The sequence below is a fragment of the Amblyomma maculatum genome, chromosome 2 (assembly GCF_055883805.1).
Source record: "Amblyomma maculatum isolate TAMU_Amacu chromosome 2, ASM5588380v1, whole genome shotgun sequence".
Taxonomy (NCBI): Eukaryota; Metazoa; Arthropoda; class Arachnida; order Ixodida; family Ixodidae; genus Amblyomma; species Amblyomma maculatum.
The window spans coordinates 224,968,703-224,986,816 of record NC_139345.1 but is presented as its reverse complement, the minus strand read 5'-3'; the positions used below and the strand labels follow the sequence as shown (position 1 = coordinate 224,986,816).

Sequence of the window (18,114 nt, the reverse complement as noted above, 5' to 3'; positions counted from 1 at the left end):
ACCCAGGTGGCCAGCCGTGGGAGCATCATGGAACTGTTCAAAGATGGTGGAACGTAGGTGTTGGGGAACGATGTGCCATCTGGTCGCATATTACGTTGGTATAGGGTGTTCTCGTCAAGTACAAATAAAGTGAGAGATGGAGGTAAGACGGTGGATAATGGAATGCAGCGAAGGATCCAATGTTAGAAAAGGCAGACAAAACATGTGTCATCGTCAGAGTCGGTAGGGGAGTCGATGGGATGACGGGACAAGCAGTCTGCATCTTGGTGAAGCCGGCCAGACTTGTACACGACGGAAAATGTATATTCTTGTAATCGAAGTGCCCAGCACCCCAAACGGCCTGTAGGAACTTTGAGGGAGGAAAGCCAACACAAGGCATGATGGTCTGTAAAAGGGCGGCAAACAAGGGTGGAATTTTGTAATAGCCCAAACAAGCACCAGGCATTCTCGCTCTGTGACAAAATAATTTTGTTCGGGCGTTGATAGGAGGTGGCTGACATACGCAATCACCCTTGTACGACCGTGTTGTCGCTGAGCGAGTGTAGCTCCTATGCCATGACCACTTGCATCGGTGCAGAGTTCAATATTGGCGGATGGGTTGAAATGGGCCGAGACCGGTGGAGTAGTGAGAGCAGCAATAAGTTCCGAGAAAGCTGCAACTTGTTCAGGCCCCCGAGAGAATGAAACGTCTTTTTTGAGGAGGTGGGTGAGCGGACGAGCAAGGGCTGCGATGTTCGGGACGAATTGTCGGAAATAGGAACATAGGCCAATAAAGCTTCGAACATCGCTGGATGAACGTGGAGTGGGAAAATCTCTGATGGCACGAATCTTCTCAGAGTCAGGCTGAAGTAAAACTTGTCGGGCTAGTTGGTTCATGGTTCAATGCAATAAAAAGCTGCGCTACTAAGACATGGACGTAGGAAAGGCAGGATGCACACAAACGCAGACTGACAACTTTATTTCATGAAGAAAACTCCGCTACTCTCTAATCACAAAAAAAAAAAACAGCAGGCGAAGAAGTGGCGTGCACTAAATCAACACGAAATAGCAAATTCTGCTGCAAAGATGATAAACTTAACTAGGGCTGGCCCACTAAGTAAACCAAAACCAAAAAGTCTCTCAGTCTAACGGATGATCAGAACAACCATTAAATGGTAATGTACGAATACAACACAGTGATGCAAACATAGTACATCAGAACACCATCTTCAGGCTGCGACAACGAAAAATGGTGCAAAAAACAAGGTCACACAAGCAGCTTATACAAGCCTCGTCAGAAACAATAAAAACTGAAAAAAGGCACCAAGTCAGGCTAAAACCAATTGTCTAACAATAATACCAACCGCAACAAAAAACAACAAAAAGAAAGAAAAGTCGCGAAGCTATGACATTCGACCGTTAAAAAAAAAAAAAAAGACACTCGCCACCTACAACGCAGACATATGAAAGAAGGCCAAAGCAAAGCCTATACATGATCTTCCAAAAACTTAAATTCTTTATCTGACAAAGAAATAGCGGGCTTGCTGATGCAAAACCTTGTGGTGCCAATGTAGAAGGTTTCAATTACTAGGCGCTCCCATTTGTCTTTCGACCTGGCCAGAAACTTCGTCCTCTCAAAGTAAGGCACGCATTCCCATTTGTTCTCTTTCTTGCAGTCAGCACAGTGCTCGGCCAAAAACCCTGTTTTATTTTTCTCCACATTCAACTTGTGCTCTCTTGTTCTTTCATTAAAGCATCTGCCGGTTTGGCCTATGTAAACTTTTCCACAACTTAGGGGAATGCGGTACACTATCCAAGAAACACATTCTGTGAATTTCCTTTCATGTTTGATGGTGCAGGGAGGCTTCCTATTCTCTTTCATCATCGCACACACCTTCAAGAGTTTGCAAGGTGCGGAGAAAACAATGTTGATGCTGCCTTTCTTCGCAATTCTCTTGACATTGTACGAAATTTTATGAAAATACGGGATTACGTGGATTTTCACTGACTGCTTCTCTTCTTTACTTTTGCTGCCAGACTTGATTTTCTGTAGCAATTTCTCGCACACGCTCGAAATGATATGCGGAGGATATTCAGCAGCTCGCAAATGCTGAAGCTGATGCTAAAAACTTTCTTCAGCCATATGGACGCATGACTTTCTTTTTTTTTTTTTGTGATTAGATAGTAGTGGAGATCACATATATATGCCTTGGTTTTCTTCATGAAATAAAGTTGTCAGTCTGCGTTTGTGTGCGTCCTGTCTTTCCTCCGTCCGTGTCTTATTAGCGCAGCTTTTTATTGCATTGATCAGGCTGAACACCGGAAGCATTAACCAACTGACCAAGGACTTTGATTTCTCAGTGACTGAAGCTGCACTTCTTGGGGTTTAGTTGAAGCCCGGCGTGGTGAAAAAGCCCAAGGATTATAGAAAGGCGAAGGAGATGGGTGTCAAATGTAAAGGAGGAAACAATTACGTCATCAAGATAACACAAACAAGTGGTGGACCACTTGAAGCCTCTGAGCAAAGAGTCCATCATGTGTTCGAAGGTTGCTGGGGCATTGCAAAGGTCAAAAGGCATTACTTTAAATTGGTAGAGGCCGTCGGGTGATGAACGCTGTTCTTTCGCGGTCTCTCTCGTCGACAGAGATCTGCCAGTAGCCGGAGCAAAGGTCGATGGACGAAAAGTAGCTGGCCCTGTGCAAACTATCAAGCACATCGTCGATACGCGGAAGACGATAGACATCTTTTTTGGTTATCTTATTCAAATGGCGGTAGTCAACGCAGAATCTCCAACTGTTATCTTCTTGACCAACACGACAGGGGATGCCTAGGGGCTACTGGAAGGCTCGATTACATTGTTCGCTAACATCTTCTCGACCTCCGTTTGAATGCCCAGTGAGCAAAACACGATAGGGCAGCCGGTGTCAATGCGGTGGCTGATAGCTGTAGTTTGACCCAAAGAGCAAGTATCGAAGTCAAAAAGGTCACTGCAGGTGAGCAAAAGCTTGTGTAACTCAGCGTCGCATTCTGGTTGGAGATCAGCTGCAATCATGCTAGTAAAATGATCAGGGCGCGATTTGGAGGATGAGGGAGTGGTTGCAGGGACGGCAGTTGGATGATCCGTAGTCAGAGCTGAAATGGCACAGTCGGTCATCGGGGACAGCGCAGCGAGTGAAATTCCCTTGGGCAGAACTTTAGTTGACAAGCTGAAGTTAAGGACTGGGAGAGTGGTGCGATTCTGGGAGATGTCACAATTAGATGAGGAAGGGTGACGTGCCGCTGCAGCAGGACATCAGTAATGGGGCACACGATATAGTCGCCGTCTGGGACGGGTGGGAATGGCGACGTAGGGATGTAAACGGCAGTTTCAGGAGGAAGGCGGCAGAACTGTGTTGACCGAAGGAAGGTTCTTCAGAGCAGAGCGGAAAGTCCAAGCGAAGTAGGCCGGTAGAGCAGTCAATGAGGGCAGAATGAGCTGTTAAAAAGTCAATTCCAAGGATAACGTTCGTGTAGGACAGCGAACAACACTGGGGCATGACGGCCAGCAATGGTAACTTGCGGCGTACACATGCCAAACACGGCAGCAGGGCTACCATTTGCGACGCGAACTGTGAACGAGACGGCTGGCGAAATGAGGAGCTGAGAACGGACAGTTGGGCACCTGTATCAATGAGAGCAGAAACGGGAACTCCATCCACAAGGATGCCGATAGCGGTTATTTTGTAGGGCAGGAGTCGGCAGAGGTTTTTCGGTCCGGGTCATAAATGCAGCATCACCTCCGGGAGCTGCATTAGTTAGTTTTTCGGTAAGTGGTCAGAATAGGACGGTGACGAACTGCGGCGAGGAAGAGGAGAACGCAAACATCGTGCTTACGGGGATGGTGAATGGTTGGCAGCACGGACAGTGGCACCGGGGGTCTGGCCGGGGCGAGGTGAGGAATAGCGAGGGGCATAGTCCCCGTGGCGGTCAACATAGGAGAACTGGCGAGATGGCATGTACCAGCGGCTACGGCAGTGACGGGAAATGTGACCAATGCGAGAACAAGTAAAACAGATGGGGCGATTGTCATGGGTACGCTATTCATTTGGATTGCGGTACCGATATCGGGGCGAGAAACTCTCATTGGATGACGCAGCAGCAATCACTGGAGGGGCAGGTGCGGAATCCACGGTGTCGGTGGCGCTGGCAGAAGGGAGGCCCATATTCGCAACTTCTTGGCGAACAACAGCCTGAATGAGGAATATAGTAACCAGGGTGTTGTCGGGCATATACGATAGTGAGGCTGCGGGAGTCATTGCCTCAAGCTCTTGGTGGACGATGCGTGTCAAAGTATTGTCGTTGGTAGGCAGTTGAGGTGTCAGATGACCAGTACAGGAAGAGCTAGCAGCCATGTTTGGCAGCCAGTCGAAACAGTGGTATATGCGCCTCTGTTTCGCTTGCTTGAAACGTCTGCACATCTGTAGCACAGAGTCCACAGTGGAACAATCCCTGCAGAACAGGAGGTTTAAGGCATTGTCGGCAATGCCTTTTACTATATGGCCGACTTTATCCTCCTCAGTCATGCCTTGGTCGACTTTGCGGCACAGAGATAGGACGTCTTGGATGTAAGTGAGATAAGACTCCGTTGACATTTGAGCGCGAGAGGCGAGCACATTCTTGGCCGCGAGGTGGCGACCAATAGGCTTTCCGAACAGGTTGTGGAGCTTCTGTTTGCAGATATCCCAAGATGTTAGGTCATCTTCATGGGTTTCAAATCATACGCGCGCAGTCCCAGTCAAGTAAAATATAATGTTTGCGAACATGAGTGTGGGATCCCTCCTGTTGTGCTTGCTCACGCGTTTGTATAGGGCTAGCCAGTTGTCTACATCAATGTCGTCGGTCCCGCAGAAGGTTCCGAGGTGGGCCATGATGACAGCAGCCGTAGAGGTAGCATCGTTTGCAGTCATTGTGGTTGTACCGACATGGCGGCCGCTGTGCAGATCCAGCTTGTCACAGGGGATCAAATGGATTTACCTCTACCTCAACTAACGTTAAAGGCAGCACTGATGACCAGCGAATACCGATAAGTAATAATATAACTGTAGCAGTGTGAGCCTGCATTTTCAGAGAATGGCTAAGAGCTTGGTGCCTAACATTTGTCAAAGCTCTGTACTGATGCAACATTCATTTAGAGAAATGGCACTGAAGGGTTGAAAGGCTTCAGAGCTCTCAAACCCCTGGGGAAAAACTGCTTGCATCCTGGTAAATTTATCTAATGTATACCTGGAATAGGGTTTTCTATACATTTGAGATGAAAACTAAATGGCAGTGGGGATTTTTTCTAGTTTTGTCAAATACTTTGTATACAGTGTCAGTAATATTGGAAAAAAATGTGCCAGACTTATCTTTAGCACAGTTGCCTCTTGACATCGCATTTTGAAGATACTTCACTGTGTGGGCTGTGCTTTGATCAGAGTTGTGCGTCACACGTTGGAAGTAATTGATTACATGCACTCATTTACATTTTTCTGTAATTTTGTAACTTATTGACTACTTTTTTCAGATGGTAATGTTCTGGATAATTCAGTTACTTTCTCCTTTAATCAGTGACAAGATGTAGATAAAGGCATTGGCGCTGCAGGAGGGGACACTCTCGCAGAGCAAGTATTCTGTTAAAACCAGCATCACTGTCGAGGTTTTTGTGTTCTTACATTACGTGTTGACCACTGGAAACAAGGGAGGGAAATTAACGTGATGCAACAAAATACCAAGCTCATTGTAATCTGAGTAAACTTGCGTGATGGCAATAAAATTTCGAGTAAACGTAACACAATAGTTATTCACTAATTTTGGCTGAGCCAGTTACATCCTGCATGGTGGTATTACAAACGATTACTTGTTTTCTGTAGTGTGTGCAAGACCAGTGATGAAGCATCCTCAATGCGTTCAGCATACTCCGAGAAAAGACATGAATGCAAGTGAGAGAAATTGGCGCCAGAATGGCCAGACACCACCCCAAAATAAAACTAAACGGCAAAGCAGGGCCCTAAATAGCAGTGGTGAGATGACATGAATTCAATAGAAGCTCGACTAAAACTATGCCTCTGGGCTACATTTTGGCAATGTTTGGGATTGTCGTCTGCAGTTCATGCTTGGCGCGGTTTGTTTAGGCAGCTACCTTAATGGCCATAGCTTGTTCTTTGTCTGATTTAACCAGTCCCATGTCCAAATTGTGCCAGATGTTGTTGAGGGCGAATTGAAGCAGATGCTTGGCATCGAGCAGGTGTGCAACACAAGAGGAGCAAAACTGAGTTTGGTACAAGCAGAAAGGACATTCTTTTCACTCACCTTGGGGCTGCATGCCCTAGGCAGGATGGCATAAAAATCCTCAATAACAGTTAAAGGCGCACAGTCTCTGCTTTGGAATTCAGATATTGGTATAAAAACACAAGGGTGCATATTAGGAATTCCTTCTTCAGGAGTGCAACACAGGTCTGTCCCCTCAGATTTGCCATTTGCTCTTGATATCTTTGCACAAGATTTGCCCAGTAACAGGCCATATTTTTTGCAATGGCTACAATGAATTGGAAGAGTTCTTTCTGTGCCTGTCATTGATGGGGCCGTGTATTCCTGTCTGACTGATATATCTGTGGCCTCCTTTTCCTGTCTTATACTGCGTTGCAACCAGTTAAGATTCTCTGTGATTGGCTTTCCGGCAAAGACCGCCCAGTTTGTGCGGTGCCAAAAACATGCCCAGCCTATGTAGGGTATACTGCTGGGCTAGTTGGTTGTCAAACAGCGCTGGCAGACAAGGACAGTTGTGTGTGTCCCTAGTCGACACCATAATGTTTGATGCCCAGCCTTCCTTATACGATGCAAGCATGGAATTTTTATTTTTGTGTACTGCTTTACATTGTCTACTGCCATGCTTCTTGCTTTTATGAATTTCTCTCAAGATTGTTCCTTGCTAGGGGAATCCCCGCCACTTGCAGTCTCGTGTTCTGTGATGGCGAGACCTTGTGTGTACATTTTGCATTGCAGCGATGGGGATACCGCGTTTTACTACCTTCAGACACAAAAGGACATTTTTTTTATCCTTCCAGCACAGGTATATTGGGGTTATTCATAAAATAATGCTCCAAAGGGGGTGAGATGCAAAAGTCGCCCTCTAGCCCCAGCGTGCCAGCCCTAACATACAGAGCTGTGACCCCACGGTGTGAGAAATCACCACTGCTGCGGGTTCGGGCCAGAGGGCACAAACATGAGTTGCATACTCCAAGCAGGCTTTATTCTGTCCGAGGCAAAAACACAGCACTCACATACAGCAGGCGTAGCAAGTGAACGTCCCTCTCGCATACAGGGGAAAAAGTGAGAGGAGCATTCGGCTCACCTCACATGGCTTCGCGTTCACGGTCCGCAGCAGTAAGTGCGTACGATGACCGGGCGATTCAGGGTCTTCCCACTGAAAAGTCTGAACCAAGAGAGAATCGCATGTAGGCTGGGAGGGAAACTGGGAGGCAGCTCACCTTTCTCTCCAACAGTGCATGCGTATCTTCACAGGTGGTGGGGGACAAAAGTTAAAACAAAGTCCAGGAACCACGGCTGGTTGTCTTTAGGCAGTTCTTTAGTCAAGTTCAATCCAGAAAGTGTCTTCTCAAAATGTTATAGATGATGTTAATATGATCAAGGCGGAAAGCTGGGCTAGTTGGTGCGTCCTCATTAGTTAAAGGACTAGTGCATGTAACCTATAGCCCTCTCGCTATGGGTCGAAACAATTCTTGAGTATTTTTTGTGTATTACATGCATAATAAACGAAACAAAAAGGACACAAACATAGGAAAAGCACTTGTCCTGTCTTTTTCTATGTCTGTTTCCTTGTTACATTGCTCTAGTCTTTTAATTAATGTTAATGTGATTACTAGTAAGTTCATCGTGTTGACAGAGAACAGGACAAGATAATCATTAACATACCAGAAGATCCTGAAGTTTATCTTTTAAGTTCCTGTGATGGTGTGCCAACAGCAAGTCTCTGGGCACTGGCGCTATGCAGGGGAGCCGACATTCTTCCGAGTGAAAATACTTCCTTGAAATTTGGCCAACAATGACCACCGATAAGACTTTTTTATAAAAGATCCAGAAAGGATTACAAGGTTTTCCCACAATATTCTGAAAACGAATAATGCCATACCCTTTATTTTGAAGCAGTCCTTGAGGACTGCTTCAAAAATGTCCTCTTGAGGCAAAGAGTAATATAAGTCCTTTATGTCTATTAAAAAACCGCTCACTAATGTAGGACTTTGGTTTAGAATGCAATCGGAAACCTGAAAAATCTTTTTCATGAGAAGTGGGTCATCAATCATCATCAAAGTCAAGAAATTTTTTTTGTAGGAACTGACTCGAGGAACACTACAATGTCCTACGCTCCGAAAGGATGATGTGGAAAGGAACATCATCCTTATGAGTCTTCGCTGTGAAGAAAACTTCCAGGCACGACCCATTAGCCTTCTTAACGAATGCAGGTAGACATGGAAGTTTCCATAGAAAATAAATGCTTTGTTTTTTGCTTTTGTCGGCTTGCATTTGAGTTTCAGCAATGGCAGCCAAGGCCTTTTCATCATAAACTCCAGTGGGTAAAGCAAAAAAGCCTCTTTAGGCCATCTTTAGATCCCTGAGGTTGGCAACCACTTCTCAAACACTCCTGTATGGCAGCATTTCCATAGCGTCTAAAATATACCGGTCTGAATCTGAAGCTTTTGATGCTGTGATCTGAACCAGTGCCAAGAGATCTTTCTTATCCATACTGGGTTGCACTCGGCCAAGCTGCAGAAAATCTACCACATTCTTACTGATCCCCGAGGAAAGTCGCAGGAACTCTGGAAGACGTTCTTTCTTTCAAGTTCAGTTGCCAAGAAGAAAAATCTTGGTCGCCATCAGGAGTTCCTGTGACTTTTCTCTTTGGAGGTTTCTAATTACCTTCGAAGCCCAAGTCTTGCGCCAGTGAGTGGTTTTTCAATAGACAAAGGATTTATGTTACTGCCTGCATCAAGGGACACTTTTGAAGCAGTCCTCGAAAGTGGTATGGCGTTGTTCGTTTTCAGAATGCTTCTGGAAGATCCTCTTTAGATCTTTCAAAGTGTTACCTGTGGTCATTAGTGGTAGAACTTCAAGCGAGTATTTTCACTCGGAAGAAAGGTATATGCACAGCACCAGTGCTCAATGATTTGCTGTTGGCACGCCATGACAGGAACTTGGAAGATAAACAATTTAAAGGTTACATGGCTCTTCTGGTATGCCTCTTTGACAGTCAACATGGTGAACTTAGCAGTTATCACATTAATATCATCTGCAAGACCCTTTCTGGATAGACCTTGACTTTTGACCCCCTGTACTGGAAGGATGCTCCGTGATAGCGAAAATGTCCTTTTGAAGGTAGTAAAATGCAGCATCGCTGCAATGCAGAATGCACACACAAGATCTCGCCATCATGAAGTCGGATCCAGCTTTGCATCACGATGATCAAGATACCTCATGAGATGGCTTATCTCAAGGACTTATCAGAGTTGCTCCTGACAGAAAAGGCAGGAAGAAGTGCAGATAGCAATGACTGCCTTGGGTTTTGTATTGTATAAAGAAGGCTGGGAAGTTAACCTAAACGGTGGCAGTATAAGACATCCGATTTTGTCAGAAAGGATTACCGCTCAAGTGTGGCTGCAGATGTGAGCATGCAAATTCAAGACAGGCAACCTTACAATGGTTGTGCAGTTATTAGGGCGCTCGTCTACTGTGTCCAAAGATGGGGACCGGCGGCTGCTCTTCGATGCCTGTGCCCCAGGTGATCGAAATTTCCGGAGCGTCTCTCATAGCCAGAGTCACTTTGGGACGTTAAACCCGACAAACCAAACCAATTTTGGAGTTCATTGTAGCCAATGCAAGAAATGCAAGATGCGCAATCTGCGAAGCTATCATCCTGAAGAAAGAATCGATAATTCTCATACTTCTTAATCTTTCTAACACCATGTATTGGAAGAAGAAATCTAATTATTGGCTTAGGAAGGAGAAAGAAAATGGGGCCATTGTGGTCTCATCTTGCTGAACAGTTGTTGTGACATTGAAAGTCTCTATAAGATATTGCACAGTTCTCCAAGTCCTCGGTATAATGGTGTTCCGATAGTTTCCATGAGTACAAAGCAACCAACTCACTTGTGACCCCAGTTTGGCAAGTTGAAACTGGGGAATGAAAAACAATTTGATGTGCAGGCAGCGGCAGCATGAGCTGTGGTTGGAACGCGAAGCAGAGGCACAGCGTCAGTTTGAGCAGCAGCAGCGCCTTCGCAGCAGCCAACAAGAGGAGAGCAGGGCTGAGGAAGTCTCTAAAGAGGTGAACAGTTCATTGAATAATGTGCTGCCTCAAAGTATTTATTTGACAATACATACCTACCATTATGGCATGCAAAACTTGCCAGTGGCACCAACAGTTGTGTAAGGTGAGCTTCAAGAGGATGTTGCTTGCACATGATGTGTTTCATAGGTGCCTCTGGAATAATCTTGACCATCTCGGTTCTCTCTTTGATTGCAGGAGAACTTGCAAGAGGTGTTGGCGCAGCTGCCTGAGGGAAGCAGTTTTTCTCAGGTGTGACAGGTTTGGGAAGCCCTGCTGGCTGCTGCTTTTTCTGGTGCACAGTTGTTGAGTGGAGAGAGCTTTCATTCTTCGAAATGGAGCTCAGCTCATAGTTTGATGGTTGAATTGCATTGGCCATGTTGGGTGGGTCCAGCAGCTAGATGGGAAACCAGTTTTCATACTGTCAGTGGTAGAACAGCTGTGGCTCCAAGTCCTGCTTTGTGCAGCTACAAAACCACCTGCACAGAAACATTGTTGAAAAACTTTGGCCTGACGTTTCCACAACGCTGTCATGAACAGTAGGTGTACAGAAATATCTTTTTCAAAGAAATTTAAAGTGTGCACCTAAAGCCCTGAAGGAAACATTGTACCTCTCTAATATCAGGCCGGTGTTAGAATACGCGTGTGTAGCTTGGGACCCGTTCACAAAAATCCTTGAAAATAAGTTAGAGCATGTTCAGAAAAGGGCTGCAAGATTCTTCACAGATATCTACAACTGCAAAGTTAGAGGTTCTCAAATCGGGGAAAGTCTAGGTTGGAAACTGCTCGCTACAGGCAGGAAAATCTTCCGTTTAAAGCTTTTGAACAACATTGACAATGTTAACACAGGAATTGATAGGAACACATATTTAAAACAACCTCATCAAAGGATCAAGCAGGTTTTCGGAAACGGTACTCTATTATCGATCATATCCATACCATCAACCAAGTGATCGAAAAATGCTCAGAATATAACCAGCCCTTATACATAGCATTTATTGATTACGAAAAAGCATTTGACTCAGTTGAAACCTCGCGGTGATGCAGGCATTGCGAAATCAGGGGGTAGACGAGCCGTACGTAAAAGTGCTGGAAGATATATATAGTGGCTGCACAGCAACCATAGTTCTGCATAAAGAAAGTAACAAAATTCCCATAAAGAAAGGTGTTAGGCAAGGAGACACAATCTCCCCAGTACTATTCACAGCTTGTTTAGAGGAAGTATTCAGAGACTTGGAATGGGAGCAGTTAGGGATAAGGGTAGATGGAGAATACCTCAATAATCTGCGATTTGCTGATGGCATTGCCTTGCTAAGCAACTGAGGAGATGAACTGCAAGGAATGATTGATGACCTAAACAGGAAAAGTAGAAAGGTAGGCCTGAAAATCAATATGCAGACGACCTAGGTAATGTTCAACAGCCTCGGGAAGGAACAGCAGTTTACATTAGGTAGCGAAGTACTGGAAGTAGTAGGCGAATATGTCTACTTAGGACAGGTAGTAACCGCAGATCCGGACCATGAAAAGGAAATAACAAGAAGAATAAGATTAGGATGGAGCGCATTTGGCAAGCACTCGCAGATTATGACTAGCAGCTTACCGGTATCGCTCAAGAGGAAAGTATACAACAGTTGCATCTTACCTGTACTCACCTATGGGGCTGAAACATGGATAAAACAGACGCTTGGGCAAGTTGGTAATCCATTGAGGGTAAACAGCGCAAAAAAAACGAGGACGAACGAAGTACACAAACGAGCGCTGACTTTCAACTGAAAGTCAGCGCTGAGTTGAAACTGAGTTGAAAGTCAGCGCTCGTTTGTGTACTTCGTTCGTCCTCGTTTTTTTTTGCGCTGTTTACCCTCAGTGAAACATGGAGTCTAACCAAGAGGGTTCTACTTAAGTTAAGGACAACCGAGAGGGCTATGGAACAAAAAATGGGGTAACTTTAAGAGATAGGAAGCGTGCAGAGTAGGTCAGAGAAATAACTCAAGTTACCAACATTCTAGCGGAAATTAAGGTGAAGAAATGGACATTGGCAGGACATGCAGTGCGAAGAGAGGATAACCGATGGTCGCTTAGGGTAACAAACTGGATTCCAAGGGAAGGAAAGCGTAGCAGGGGGCGGCAGAAAGTTAAGTGGGCGGATGAGGTTAAGAAGTTCGCAGGGGTCAAGTGAATGCAGCTAGCATAGAACCGGGTTAATTGGAGAAATATGGGAGAGGCCTTCCCCCTACAGTGGGTATAGTCAGGCTGATGATGATGATGATTAGTCTAAGAGGTGAGACAATTCCAAAATAATCAGGCCATATCAAAGTTGCATAAATTCGTTTAAGTTTTCATTCTTTCCGCGCTCAATTTCAGATTGGAATTTACTCCCGGATGAGGTCGTATCTTCGCCCAATTTTTCACCTGCCATCGAGAACATTATATGAATCTGTTTTACATTACAGGCAGTGTACTTTATTGTGAAACTGAGTAACAAAGTTTTGTTGGGTGTGTCTTTTATGCTTGGTATTGAATGTGCTTCCATTCGTTTTCTTAAAACGTTTCTTTTTTCAGAACTGCTTCTGCTTTTCTGTTTGTTTTATGTTTGAAACTAACCCCCCTACGATAATGCCCAATGGGTGCTGTAGGTATTTGTAATAAATAAATAACTAAACTGTCATTGCAATCAGTTCCTACTTGTGATAATTCAAACAAAAACTCCAATTTCAGCGCTTGAGGATCTTTGATTCTCATACACGTGGCAGATGCGAGCACTGCTTCTTGGCGTGGTGTTCATTTCAGGCACCCTTATCCACCCCTGCGGCCACTTGCAAGAGCTGGCACAACCCTCCGGCACCCCAGACCTATGCACCAGCCGAGCCATGCCCCTTCTACCTCAAGACGGGGGCCTGTCGTTTTGGTGACTGGCAAGTATCATCCCATCTCTTGTGATGATTGCAGAACAGACAAGAGATGCGCAAGATAGAACAGCCATAGAGCATAAAAACAACACACATGACAGTCATCCTTGTGTCTTGGTCTGCAGGCTCTGTGGATGATGAAACCAACCACCCCAGCAGCAGCAGCATACCCTGGTTGACTTTGAAGAGCATGAGCGTTGAGACTAAGGAATCTTGAATGGAACAGACAGTCATTATTTTGAGGCAAACTTTGCGATTTGGGAGAGGGTGTTTAGCTAGAACTTGAGGCCGGTTTGGTTTGGAGTGAATGAAGCCAGCTGGTGATGCACTGTTTGGCCCACCTGGAGAGGTCACAGTTCAGTTCAGTCGTTCAGTCGTGTCCGACTCTTCGTGACCCTATAGACCATGTCACGCCACGCTTTCCGGTCTCTCACTATCTTCCTAACATCACATAACTTCATCTGCAGTGCCTCGAGAGGTCACAGCTTCGCATAAAAGATGGCTTGCCTTAATCGGTCATAGTGTCTCAAAGGAATATATTTCTCAGCGTGCCTGAGTGGAACTTGTAGTAGTGATGGCCTGGCTGAGCAGCAGCTGTCTTCAGGGAAGAATGCACTGCACGCTTTAATGCGGCTGCCTTCATACTGAAAAGAACAGGTTGTGAGATGGCTTTTGCCGGCATGCATTGTAGAGTGGCCCACAAAAACATAGTTATGCGCAGGTGCTCGCGGGCTCACCCAGGGCCCCCTCTGAGCCGCACGCTGCTGCTGCGGGGCCTGTCATACTGAAAAGAACAGGTTGTGAGATGGCTTTTGCCGGCATGCATTGTAGAGTGGCCCACAAAAACATAGTTATGCGCAGGTGCTCGCGGGCTCACCCACGGCCCCCTCTGAGCCGCACGCTGCTGCTGCGGGGCCTGTACAGCCACCTGTCTCTGGAGCAGCACCACGGCGATGACAGTCTGGAGACGGACGAGCGGGAGCTGCAGGCACATTTTGAGGTCTTCTTCTGGGATGTGCTCGGGGAGCTGCGGAGGGCAGGCACTGTTTGTCAGCTGCGTGTCTGCCGCAACCTGGAACCGCACTTGCGTGGCAATGTCTACGTCCAGTATGCCAGGTGGGTTGCCATTTTCCACTCTACTTGCTGACAGGTCTCGGCTTCTGCTTTGACCTTGCCAGCTCCCTCCAATGCTTGCTCTTGCCGCTCTTAGCAGACGATCAGTCACCGCGACTCGGTTCTTTCACAGTGGCACAGTGCGCAGATAATAGAGGAGCGAATCAATCGGTGCTCTTCGCAAAAGGAGCGTGACATGCCTGAATGGAAGCGTTTTGCAGACCTCAGTTTGGCAGGAAAACTTTGAAAGAGCGCAAACACACACGACCACTAAAGACAAGAGACGAGACACAAGCGAGACACAAGGGTTTTCTTGCCACCGCTGCTCACAAAGTTTTTCCAAAGGCCTAGCTCACTGCGCTCGAAAGCAGAAGAAATCATTTGCAAAATCATTCGCAACAAGCATTAGCTGCTCCAGCACAAAGCAGTTCACTTACGACGCTTTCAAAAACTGCGCACTGAAAAGATTGGGAAACAGGTGAACTTTTGGGCAGCACGAAAAAGCAATCTGTGCTCAGAACTCTGGATGCTTCCGTGTGTAGTGAAATTCAAGACTAAAAGCGAAGACGCAACATTCAAACGTCTTACAGATGTTTAGAGAGATTTTGTCATTGTTTAGCGCACAATATCGTACGCAGGAACACGAAAAGTACTCAGAATGCACTCGGGGTCTAACTCAAAATGGCCGCCAGTCCAGCACCTTTACTGGTGGGCAGGGCTTCTGGACTGCCCAAGGAAAATCAAATGCCGGACAGCTGTCAGCAAGTACAGTACAACCTCGATAATTCGAACTCGGTTAATTCGAAATCCCGGATAATTCGAAGGTTTTCTGCGGTCCCGTATTTTCCAATGTAAATTTGGCCGGATAATTCGAACAGGCGGCCTGCGCCAGCCCGGTTAATTCGAAAATTTGGACTGCTATGCGGCAATGCGTGATCCATGTTTCGCCGCAAGCCCGGCGAAATGATGGCCCTACGGAGCCGCGAGGCAAAGCCACATAGTAATGGTGATGTTTATAGGCGAAGCGCCCCAGCCGGAGCACTCTCTGCACAAAAATCGGTCCACAGTGCGCCTCACACACCGCCGAAACACGCGCCTGCAGAGGAGAAGACGTGCTTCACTGCAACACGGTGGGCATACCGGTTTTTATCACGTGACCTCGCCCCCACTCCATCCCTTGGTGTGCTTCGCCCACTCTTCCCCCGTGCCTCCGACGCTGCAAGTACGCCACCACCACCGCCGCGCCGGTCTCGCCTGCGCCATTTCTTTGTGTTGTGCGCTGTGGTTAGGGGTCAGCTACTGTGCCGTTTTTTTGGGCGGGACTGTGCAGAAGTGCTAGCTTTGTGACCGTAGCAGTGCAGAAATGCCAAAGTACAAGACTTTAACGCTGCAGCAGAAGTTCTGCTTGATCCAGGAAGCAGGCAAGAGCGCTTGTTCGAAGACCGAGTTGGCCAAAAGGCATGGCGTGCCCCTCTCGACGTTGTCCACAATATTGAGCAACAAGTCAAAAATACTAGAGGCTTACGGCAAGACCTATTCTTCGAAGCGGTCACAAGTGCGGGCTCCCACGTATCAAGATGTGGAAGCTGCTCTGCTTCGCTGGCTGCAGAAAGCAAACGCTGCCCACCTTCCCGTCAATGGAACGCTACTGCGGGAGAAGGCCAACGACCTAGCTCTACAACTTGGGCACGAGGAATTTAAGTGCAGCAATGGATGGTTTTGCCGTTTTAAAGAACGCAATAATTTAACCTTTCTCACCGTCTGTGGTGAGAGTGGCGGTACCACCTGCTCAAGCGCATGCTCCTTTGCTACGACAATGGCAAGGAGTACTCCATCGACCTCCTCGGAGCCATATGCCTCATGGTGTACGCTTGGAAACAAGTGGAGCCCACATTGATCAGGCGGTGTTTTGAACACGCTGGTTTTTCCAGTGAAAGCACTGTTGATGCTGATGCAGACCACCCATGTACTACTACTCTTGACGAAGAAGGAGCAGAGTATTGCGACCGCATCAATGCGCTCTGCGCAGAGGATGAGTCCAACGCAGTCGGCTTCGCCGAGTATATCAACATTGAGAGCGAAGAGCAGACTGACTACTCTGACTTGGAGAGTGAGATCACTGCTGGTACGAACATGCGCGATGACAGCGACGATAGCGACGACGACACCGACGAGCCTCCCCGAGCACCTGCTCTTGGTGAAGTTATCGGATCGCTGAACGTTATCCGCAGTTTTGTTGAGTGCCGCGGTGGAAGTTCAGAGATGTTTCGTCTATTTGACCAACTCGAGAGCATGACCTTAGGAGCTGCTAACTACTGGACGCGGCAAACCAGCATCTCTGATTACTTTCAGTAGTAATGCAAAATATGCCGAATAAAGGTAACACGTTCCTGCAACGAATTTTTTTGCCTAAGTCTTATTTCTTGGTGTGTTCGGTTAATTTGAAAACCCGCTTAATTCGAAGATTTCTCGCGGTCCCGATGACTTCGAATTAACGAGGTTGTACTGTAGTCTCGGACAGTCCGGGATTAATAATCGAATGTACCCAGTGTGACAACCAACTTTGCAAATGCAAAAATGGAAACAAACAAAAAATTGCAAGCAGCCGTTCTCATCAATGGGAAGCGTTGAGTTCATGCACAGTATGCAGGGGCACTGCATTCCATGTGTGGTATGCTGCACGGTGTTTATTAATAGGGTGCACATCGGAACTTCCATTCATCAACATCCCAGTGTTTGGGCTCAACTTGCACAGTGCGATTAAATAAGATGTCCATGATGGTATGCTTTGCCGCACCGCGGACTCCAAGCATCTATGGTAGCGTTGCTGGGGAAGAAAGTCCTCATGGTGAGCCGGCATTACACCTGTAAGGCACCTGGGTAGAGCAGCACGGCACCTCCGTGCTCACCCGACCGGGGGAAACCAGCTGCACTTTGCTGTCTTCTTTCTCAAACCCACGTTATAGCAAAATGCTCGGAATATAACCATATACAGTTGAACCTGGATATATCGAACTCGAAAGGGATTGCGAAATAGTTCAATATACAGAAATCAGCTTGGAACGGCACTTACGATGCCAAAAAACGATACTGTATTTGTCGCGTAATCAACTCACTCACATAATGAACCCACCCTCCACTTTTGCACTCGAGAATTTGGAAAAAAACAAAAAAGAAGCATTAAGGCCAGCTCGCTCGCATGCAAGCGATTAAGCGATCACAGCTACGAGCGGCAGCGACAGAGCAAAAAATTTCCAACTTGTTGGAATTGCGTCCCTCTGCCGTACAAGCCACCGCGGCAGCTCAAAACAAGGTTTCTGTGTCGCCGTGGCAGAAATCGCCAGCGTTATCGCTTGCATGTCGCACTCCGTTTCGGTAGTCTCATTCACAGCTCATTTCCTGGCAGCGTGCCAAGATGCTGCGCAGCGATAACGTCGCAGCGTGTTTATCTTTTGATAGCTCCTGCGGCGGGGAGCAAACTTGGCAGACTGCCCGTGATGACTTGATTGCACAAGCCTGGTTCGATTTATCACGCCGCGCTTGGAGCGGGCGTACTGTACTGTCACAAAATCATTGGAAAGCGTGATAAAGTGGCTGCAAATGCTGTTTGAGGCGAAAAATGCTAAATGTCGGCGTCATGATCGCAGCTGACCGCATACTTTCGTTGATTCATACATGCAAGGATAAACGGCTCCCGCAAAAAAAAACCGCCGCTTCGTAACGTCATATCGTACGCTACGCTGCGCGTGCAGCACAAC

At 46.7% G+C, this 18,114-nt stretch overlaps 1 protein-coding gene across 5 annotated transcripts in view; it reads left to right on the top strand.

The window, feature by feature from the left end:
* Nucleotides 1-18,114, top strand: part of LOC146201401 (U2 small nuclear ribonucleoprotein auxiliary factor 35 kDa subunit-related protein 2-like) — an 86,002-nt gene that overhangs the window by 9,778 nt on the left and 58,110 nt on the right. For all 5 annotated transcript variants that reach the window (XM_084595822.1, XM_084595819.1, XM_084595820.1 and 2 more), the window contains 4 exons: nucleotides 10,217-10,337; nucleotides 10,536-10,589; nucleotides 13,125-13,249; nucleotides 14,105-14,359. In XM_084595822.1, coding sequence (XP_084451948.1) covers nucleotides 10,217-10,337; nucleotides 10,536-10,589; nucleotides 13,125-13,249; nucleotides 14,105-14,359 — 555 coding nt within the window. The remainder of the gene's footprint in view (nucleotides 1-10,216; nucleotides 10,338-10,535; nucleotides 10,590-13,124; nucleotides 13,250-14,104; nucleotides 14,360-18,114) is intronic.